The sequence below is a fragment of the Bufo gargarizans genome, chromosome 4 (assembly GCF_014858855.1).
Source record: "Bufo gargarizans isolate SCDJY-AF-19 chromosome 4, ASM1485885v1, whole genome shotgun sequence".
In the NCBI taxonomy this organism is placed as follows: domain Eukaryota; kingdom Metazoa; phylum Chordata; class Amphibia; order Anura; family Bufonidae; genus Bufo; species Bufo gargarizans.
In genome coordinates, this window is record NC_058083.1 from 215,823,220 (window position 1) to 215,833,191 (window position 9,972).

General features: G+C 43.2%; 1 protein-coding gene across 1 annotated transcript; it reads right to left on the reverse strand.

Moving 5' to 3' along the window:
* Positions 1 to 256: 256 nt before the first annotated feature.
* Positions 257 to 6,528, reverse strand: LOC122934704. The gene is made up of 2 exons (XM_044290358.1): positions 6,410 to 6,528; positions 257 to 1,573 (listed from the first exon to the last, which is right to left on the reverse strand). Exon 2 carries the CDS (start codon positions 1,545 to 1,547, stop codon positions 444 to 446), a length of 1,104 nt encoding a protein of 367 aa, XP_044146293.1. The 5' UTR covers positions 1,548 to 1,573; positions 6,410 to 6,528; the 3' UTR covers positions 257 to 443.
* Positions 6,529 to 9,972: the final 3,444 nt, after the last annotated feature.

Consider the following 9,972-nt stretch of genomic DNA (forward strand, 5'->3'; position numbering starts at 1 on the left):
TCCTATTCTTGTAGCGGACAAGAATAGGCATATTCTATTAGTGCCGGCAATGTGCGGTTTGCAAAATGTGGAACGCACATTGTCTCTGTCCGTGTTTTGCGGATCTGCAAAACACACACGGATGTGTGACTGGACCCTTAGGCCTGATTCCTGCTTCTGTTTTCCATATAGATATTTGGAGGTCCAATCAATTACCTCAAAAAGATATCTGTATCAATGAAAATACATTCTTATATCAAAACAAGACAAAAATGGCTATTTTCTAAAGTATTTAATTTGCCATAATTCCAGCTGTAAATCATAATTTTTTGCTATATACAATGAAATGAGTCATTGCTTAATCTTATCACAGCCATTCCAAAAAGCCAGTGTGGTTTGGTTATGGGATCAGGCTCTTGTAGTTTATGACCTGACTCCTAACTTGGGCAGTTGTACGTACTTCTTTATTCCTCTGGGGTGTACACACCTTTATTCTGCACTTCTCTTTTGTTGGTGTCCTCCACGTTAGGCAGTACAGCTTCCGTATAAAATCTTTCCAGCTTTGGCTCTGTGGTTTTCCAGAACTCTAGGTCAAATTTCACTGGGACAACTACTGTCTCTTTCTTAGTGTGGACAACAAAGTCTACATTTCTTATACCTGTAACTGCCATCTGGGTCTGTACCTGGGTGTAGTAGGTATGACGCGGCTTCAAGGTATAAGAATCACCATTCAAGGTTAAGCAGAAATCATTATCTTTGCATGCTTCACGTACTGTGTGCTCTCTATGTTTATATGGGCACTTCACCTCCAAAATATTTAGAGTCTCTCCTGTTTGTCTGTCTTTTACTACCCCATCAGGACTTGCTGCCAACCAGTTTTTGGTTGGGTGAATGAATAAACCACATGGTTCCACCTGCACTTCTCTGCCTTTATGGATCGATGCCAGTCTCTCATAGGCATTGACAGCTTTCTTCTCATTCCTGATACCCCAGTTCATGGCAGCAGTTTGAACTCCAGGTGCTGAACCCAATATGGTTTTCAGATAAGACTGTGGAATATCATTGGTCTTCTGATTAGCAAATCTACTGTGAGATATTCGATGCGCTAAAGAAGCGGTAATGCGGTTCTGACGCCAGTAATACCATTCCGGATTTTCTCTCTGCCCACGGGTCTGTCGTTCTATATCATCAATATCTCCTTGTGAAAGATGATTTCCAGATGCCCTTGTTGCTTGTCTTTTAGGGACATCAGGGATAGGATGGAGAGCCCCAGAGTCCTTTGAGGTCCGTGAATACTTCTTGCCAGTGGCTGCTCTTGCAGCATTTGAAGAGTCTTCTGTACTTTTTGTGCTCCTTGTTGTTGGATGGACACCTTGTGTGTTGAGTACTTTAGGTGGTTCACTGGCTTTGCATGGCTCCTGGAATTTTCCATATTGGCCAGGCATTTCCAGTGCTTTACCCAGACGAGGTTTTCTAGCTGACGCATTGCTTTGAGGGGGATTCACAGCAGGCGTAGTGCTTCTTCCTGGCACAGCCTTTGGTGTATGTTTTCCTACTGACGAGTCCATTGTTATTTTTTAATAAGTTGGAGAACCTGAGGGGGAAAAAAAAATCATATGTATAGTCAAATATTTAACAAGTAAATAAGTCTTGAAAATCATATGCCTTAGACTAATGCACAATAGCAGACTGGATATTCAGGATACGTAAAGACATTTCTAATCGACAAAATTGATAAGGAACTTCGAGCCGCTTTGTAAAGTTTTGGTTACATCAGGTTTTCTTCTCCATGTCAGACTCCAGCTGGTTTTCTGTTGCCATGTGCAATGCATTGTGGGAGTTCAGATAAAGATAGAGTTTGATATAAGCTGGTAGATCATGGGGTGGTAACCTGTTTATTTTCAAGGGCAATCAGCAGAATTTTGAAAGTGGGAAAGAATAAGAAAAAAGAGGAAAAATAATAGTAACTCAGTCACACTGCACAGCACTGCAGCAACAGAGACTACACACATAGCTTTGGTGCAGGGTTTTAAAGCCAAACCTACAAATAAAGCAGAAGTAGAGTTTTCGTATACACTTCCCCTCCATTTATCATCCAATCCTGGTAGTTGCTTCAAAATGGCATTTATGAGACCACTCTTAGGATTTTAGTTGCCTTCTTTGCAATGAAAATGCCAGCTCTTTTTTTTTTTCCGGAGAATTAGGTGGTTTTTTTGGGCCTTAGGCACAGCGCTTTAAAGTTTTTGTAGTTTTTTTTTGTCGCTTCTGGCATTCATTTCATTATTACAAATACGGCTGAAAAAAGACATAAGTCCATAAAGTTCAACCAAGGGATAGGCGGGGATGCGAAGCATTAGGCTGGTTTCACACGGGCGTTGCGGATTGGGGCCGGATGCGTTCAGAGTGCGTTCAGTGAAACTCGCACTATTTTGCAAGCAAATTCAATCAGTTTTGTCTGCGATTGCGTTTAGTTGTTCAGTTTTTTCCGCGCGGGTGCAATGCGTTTTGATGCGTTTTTCACGTGCGTGATAAAAAACTGAATGTTTACAAACAACATCTCTTAGCAACCATCAGTGAAAAACGCATCGCACCCGCACTTGCTTGCGAATGCAATGCGTTTTTCACGCAGCCCCATTTACTTCTATGGGGCCGGGGCTGCGTGAAAAACACAGAATATAGAACATGCTGCGATTTTCACGCAACGCAGAACTGATGCGTGAAAAACAACGCTCATGTACACAGGCCTATTGAAATGAATGGGTCAGGATTCAGTGCGGGTGCTATGCGTTAACGTCACGCATTGCACCTGTGCGGAAAACTCGCTCGTGTGAAAGGGACCTTAGGCTGGTTTCACACGGGCGTTGCGGATTGGGGCCGGATGCGTTCAGAGTGCGTTCAGTGAAACTCGCACTATTTCGCAAGCAAATTCAATCAGTTTTGTCTGCGATTGCGTTTAGTTGTTCAGTTTTTTCCGCGCGGGTGCAATGCGTTTTGATGCGTTTTTCACGCGCGTGATAAAAAACTGAATGTTTACAAACAACATCTCTTAGCAACCATCAGTGAAAAACACATTGCACCCGCACTTGCTTGCGAATGCAATGCGTTTTTCACGCAGCCCCATTCACTTCTATGGGGCTGGGGCTGGGGCTGGGGCTGGGGCTGCGTGAAAAACACAGAATATAGAACATGCTGCGATTTTCACGCAACGCAGAACTGATGCGTGAAAAACAACGCTCATGTACACAGGCCTATTGAAATGAATGGGTCAGGATTCAGTGCGGGTGCTATGCGTTAACGTCACGCATTGCACCTGTGCGGAAAACTCGCTCGTGTGAAAGGGACCTTAGGCTGGTTTCACACGGGCGTTGCGGATTGGGGCCGGATGCGTTCAGAGTGCGTTCAGTGAAACTCGCACTATTTTGCAAGCAAGTTCAGTCAGTTTTGTCTGCGATTGCGTTTAGTTCTTCAGTTTTTTCCGTGCGGGTGCAATGCGTTTTGATGCGTTTTTCACGCGCGTGATAAAAAACTGAATGTTTACAAACAACATCTCTTAGCAACCATCAGTGAAAAACGCATCGCACCCGCACTTGCTTGCGGATGCAATGCGTTTTTCACGCAGCCCTATTCACTTCTATGGGGCCAGGGCTGCGTGAAAAACAGAATATAGAACATGCTGCGATTTTCACGCAACGCAGAACTGATGCGTGAAAAACAACGCTCATGTACACAGACCCATTGAAATGAATGGGTCAGGATTCAGTGCGGGTGCTATGCGTTCACGTCACGCATTGCACCCGCGCGGAAAACTCGCTCGTGTGAAAGGGACCTTAATGTTGTTTACTTTTAAGAATTAATCTAAACCCTTTTTGAAGCTGTCCACTGTTCCTTCTGTGACCACGTCCTGAGGAAGTCTATTCCACAGCTTCACAGTTCTTACAGTAAAGAAGCTTTGACGCTTCTGGAGACTGAACTTTTTCTTCTCCAGTCGGAGGCAGTGCCCCTTGTCTTTTAAGGGCATTTTACATGGAACAGCTTTTCACCGTATATTTTGTATGGCCCATTTATATATTTGTACAGGTTAATCATGTCCCCCTTAGACATCTCTTCTCAAGACTAAATAAATTAAATTATTTTAATCTTTTTTCAAGACCCTTCTTTCCCCTTATCAGTTTAGTTGTTCTCCTCTGTACTTTTTCCAGCTGCAGAGCGTCCTTTCTATGGACTGGTGCCCAGAATGGAACTGCATATTCCAGATGAGGCCATACCAATGCTTTGTAAAGTGGTAATATTACATCCCTGCCCCATGAGTCCATGCCTCGTTTATTGCATGACAATATTCTGGTGGCCTTAGAAGCAGCTGATTGACATTGTAAGCTGTTATTCAATCTATGATATACAAGGACACCCCAATCCTTCTCTATAAGTGACTCTCCCAGTGTTACATCACCTAGGACATATGAAGCACGGAGATTATTACTACTAAGATGCATAACTTTACATTTATCCACATTGAACCTCATTTGCCAAGTTGATGCCTAATCTCGACAGGGACGGGGACGAGCTTACCTAGCACCGTCTCCGCCTGCCATTGGCTTCTCCCCCCCGACACAGGATGTTTTCATCCGTGTGCAGAGAGAAGCAGCAGCAGAGGCGGTGCAGGGACCAGGAGCGGCACTGGGAGCGGGGTAAGTATTATACAAGTGACGGGCCCAACACATGTGGGGGGTTTTGTTGAAATTAGATAACCCCTTTAAATACCCATCCTATTTCATTGCGGAAAAATCTGCAACAAATATTTGCAACTTTGTAAAAAAAAAATGCGGAACGGACATACAGAAACAATGCACACGGAGTAGCTTCTGTTTTTTTGCGGACCCATTGAAATGAAAAACCCGGAACAGACACGGAAAGAAAATACGTTTGTGTGCATGAGCCGTTAAAGGGACACTGCTGCTTTAAACAAGGATGTCTAAAAAAGCCTGAAAAGTTGTACACATCTGGATTTACACAGTGGGGTAGATTTATCAAAACTGGTGTAACAGAAACTGACTTACTTGCCCGCAGCAACCAATCAGATTCCACCTTTCATTTGTCAGAGCTCCTTTGGAAAATGAAAGGTGGAAGCTGATTGGTTGCTATAGGCAACTTAGCCAGTTCTACTTTACACCATTTTTTTTATAAATCTCCCCCACAGTCTGCCAGAAAGCCAAGGGACTCTGAATCCTATGGCCAGGCATACCCTGACCTTCTGAGGATTTCCCCCTATCTCATCAGTGTCCATATTTTCTTACTTGCGTGCATCTTTTTTTGCGCGTTTGGAATTTTTGGGTGTGTGTGGCATGCCAGTATGCTCTTTCATGTATGGCTTGAATATGCCCCTCACTGGAATCCCTCCCCCCATGCTACAGTAAGCAGTGAATAGTGTAAAGGACGCTATAATTCTTATCCTTAGGGCTCATGGACACGACGGTTTGTATTTTGCGGTCCACAAAAAAAAACTGATGACATCCGTGTGATATCTGTATTGCATTAGTTTTTTTGTGGACCCATTAAAGTGAAGGGTTCCGCATACAGACCTGTAAAAAAACAGAATGGAAATAAAAAAAATTCATGAGCATGACCCTGTGGCGGCTGTGGTCCCACATACTAGTCATGCAATGCACAGAAAGGTAAGAGTCCTGGGGTCTTCTCTATGCATTGCGCGGCCGGTTTGTGAATGAGAAGACGTGATATGTGAGTATAAGCATACGGCTACACTGTGAGTTTGGGCACAGCATGTGTTGCATGCTCAAGTATCACAATCGAGCAGGGCTGCCGTAGGAATGAATGGGGTCACAGTGCGACTCCCATGTTTGCTGTGACTGCGACACACGGTTATATTCATTCCTATGGCAGCCCTGCTACACTGCGGTACTTTGGGCATGAGATGTATGCTGCTCACAAAATCATAATGTAGCTGTATCCTGAAGATAAGAATCAGAATCAGCGTCCTTTACACTATTCCATTATAGTTGCAGTTTGGGGACGAAGAGGCGGGGGTAGTTGGGGCGAGGTGACAGTCAAGCTTTCAGTTGCAATTTTAGGAGGAACAGTTCCCCCACAGCAAGAGGTGGGGGGTTTCCTTCATGTCAGTATAAATAGAAACAAGTCCAGACTTGTCAGAGAAACTGGTGAATCACAGCAATCTCTGGGCACGCCCCCTGCTGGTTAAAAAAGACTCTGCCTAATATAATGGCCCTGCTATGTGGAACTTCTGCTTGCCTTGATTCATACTCCATGTAGACTGATTTCTATCCTCCATTATACAATCCTCTGATCTACTTGTGCCCTGGCAGTACCCACAGATAATAAGTAAATGACAAGTTACCAGCACATGACAAACATGAAATACATGTACCCCCCATAGCTCCTCAGAGCCCCAGCTACTTACAATGCCTCCGTTCCTCTGCCTTGGATTAGTCTCTAGTGGGTCCTCTTCTTCTTCTGGAGATTTGTGTCAGTGATCACTTGCTACTGAGTTTCGTTTCTTCCCATGTATCTCCTGTAATCTGTAGCCCTCCCTCTTCTGTGTTCCTCCCTCGCTCCACCCTTTGCCTCCAGCTAACCAAGCAGAATGAATGGAGAGGACATGTCGGGACAAAAACTGCACTACCTCCAGCATGGGCAGGTTCACCCAGGGCAGTTTGGGGCACTGTTTTATGTGCTTGTATAGACTTGGGAGAGTTCACATTACAGTTATGTTTCTGTTCTTCTGATACGTTAGAAGAACAGGGGAAAAAAGGATCCTGTAAGAAAAAAACTGATCTTGTGCATCAGTTAGGGTTCATTCACACGTCCGCAAAATGGGTCCGCATCCGTTCCGCAATTTTGCGAAACAGGTGCGGACCCATTCATTTTCAATAGGGCCAGAACGTGCTGTCCGCATTTGCGGATCTGCACTTCCGTTCCAGCAAAAAAAATAGAACGTGTCCTATTCTTGTGCGCAATTGCAGACAAGAAAAGGCATTTTCTATGAGAGTGCCGGCGATGTGCGGTCTGCAAAATGCAGAACCCATGTTGCTGTTGTCCGTGTTTTGCAGATTCGCAAAACACATACGGACGTGTGAATGGACCCTTAAGCACATTTGCCATCCATTTGAGTCTTTTCTGGTGTGATTGCTGTTCCCCGTCATTTTGCGGCTGGGTGCCTGATGTATTATACAGCCAGAACCCCTCTGCATATGGAGAGGGCTCACGGCAGCAGCGCGCTCCCTAAACTTACGGGCGTATAATGGCGTTAAGGGATTCAAGATCAGACTTCCACTCTACACATACAGCACTGTTGCAGAAATAGTTAATTTGCTTATAGCAGGCATGTTCAACCTGCGGCCCTCCAGCTGTTGCAAAAGCATGCCCGAACAGCCTACAGCAGGGCATTGTGGGAGTTGTAGTTTTACAACAGCTGGAGGGCCACAGGTCGAGCGTGCCTGATCTATAGGGTATCGAAAATCCCATTTCGGGGTATCGAAACCCCAAAGACCATTGCACACCAAGGACACTTTCACATGTACGATTTTCTCGTCTAAGTGTCATTTTTTTGTCACCTACCATCCTCTTCAGTTGTAATGGGAGAATTCTGGACATTTTTCTTCATGCAAAGGCAGAGCTCATTTCATTTCAGGAAACGTGGAGACATTGACCGGCTTTTCACCATATCTTTTTGTTCATATAATTTATATACTTGACCATCACTTCTTATCTTAAGTCGCTATTACACAGGCAGATACCCAGACAATTATCGGGAATGAACCGTAAATATATATATATATATATATATATATACATACATAGTCAAGACGTAAGCAAAAACAGAGTTGCAGAAACTGACAATTTTGGGCCAAGAATGGCAGTATTTCTAAAACTGTGCAGTTTGTGAACTGTTCATGTGCTGCTGTGGTGAAATTGTATCATGGGTGAACAAAAGGCACCATGCAGAAACACCACATGCATTGATGTGCAAAATGAACCAGCGGGCTACCAGGCGTGTGTCTAAAACACAGTTCAGCGAACACTACTGTGTATGGGGCCCCGAAGAAGATGGATGGTCACTGCACATCTGGTAGCAAAATTTTATCTGCAGAAAAAGCTCCAATTTTAACAGCAGTATTGGAATTGGACCTCCGCTGATTTCCAAAATATTGCCTTCTCTAATGAATCACATTTTCTAGTGCATCATATGGATGGATGTTGGCATGTCAGGCAAGAAACAACACCCTTCAACATGGGGAGTACATAGAAATCACTGGGCCCCATAGCAAGAATCTAAATTGGGCCCCCATGCCCCATTCATAGCCGCTCCCACCACCCATTCACGTCCCTTCCCTTATTCAATGAATTGTGCTTGCTGCTGCATGTTATATTGTGTGCCATCACGGCACACAAGAGAGGTATAATAGATATATTGTGTATACAGCAGTGTACTGATATGTGAGGTACGAGGTATAATAGACGCAGTGTGTACAGATGTATAGTATATACAGCAGTGTACTGATATGTAAGGAACGAGGTATAATAGACGCAGTGTGTACAGATGTATAGTATATACAGCAGTGTACTCATATGTAAGGAACGAGGTATAATAGACGCAGTGTGTACAGATATATAATATATACAGCAGTGTACTGATATGTGAGGTACGAGGTATAATAGACGCAATGTGTACAGATGTACAGTATATACAGCAGTGTACTGATATGTAAGGAACGAGGTATAATAGACGCAGTGTGTACAGATGTATAGTATATACAGCAGTGTACTCATATGTAAGGAACGAGGTATAATAGACGCAGTGTGTACAGATATATAATATATACAGCAGTGTACTGATATGTGAGGTACGAGGTATAATAGACGCAATGTGTACAGATATATAATATATACAGCAGTGTACTGATATGTGAGGTACGTGGTATAATAGACGCAGTGTGTACAGATGTACAGTATATACAGCAGTGTACTCATATGTAAGGAACGAGGTATAATAGACGCAGTGTGTACAGATATATCATATATAAAGCAGTGTACTGATATGTGAGGTACGAGGTATAATAGACGCAGTGTGTACAGATGTACAGTATATACAGCAGTGTACTGATATGTGAGGTACGAGGTATAATAGACGCAGTGTGTACAGATGTATAGTATATACAGCAGTGTACTGATATGTGAGGTACGAGGTATAATAGACGCAGTGTGTACAGATGTATAATATATACAGCAGTGTACTGATATGTGAGGTACGAGGTATAATATACGCAGTGTGTACAGATATATAATATATACAGCAGTGTACGGATATGTGAGGTACGAGGTATAATAGACGCAGTGTGTACAGATGTACAGTATATACAGCAGTGTACTGATATGTGAGGTACGAGGTATAATAGACGCAGTGTGTACAGATGTACAGTATATACAGCAGTGTACTGATATGTGAGGTACGAGGTATAATAGACGCAGTGTGTACAGATGTATAGTATATACAGCAGTGTACTGATATGTGAGGTGCGAGGTATAATAGACGCAGTGTGTACAGATGTATAATATATACAGCAGTTTACTGATATGTGAGGTACGAGATATAATAGACTCAGTGTGTACAGATGTATAGTATATACAGCAGTGTACTGATATGTGAGGTATGAGGTATAATAGACGCAGTGTGTACAGATGTATAATATATACAGCAGTGGACTGATATGTGAGATACTAGGTATAATATATGCAGTGTGTACAGATATATAATATATACAGCAGTGTACTGATATGTGAGGTACGAGGTATAATAGACGCAGTGTGTACAGATGTATAGTATATACAGCAGTGTACTGATATGTGAGGTACGAGGTATAATAGACGCAGTGTGTACAGATGTATAGTATATACAGCAGTGTACTGATATGTGAGGTACGAGGTATAATAGACGCAATGTGTACAGATGTACAGTATATACAG

Coding starts and splice junctions, on each gene's coding strand:
- LOC122934704 (XM_044290358.1), bottom strand. CDS start 1,547: ATGGACTCGTCAGTAGGAAAACATACACCAAAGGCTGTGCCAGGAAGA.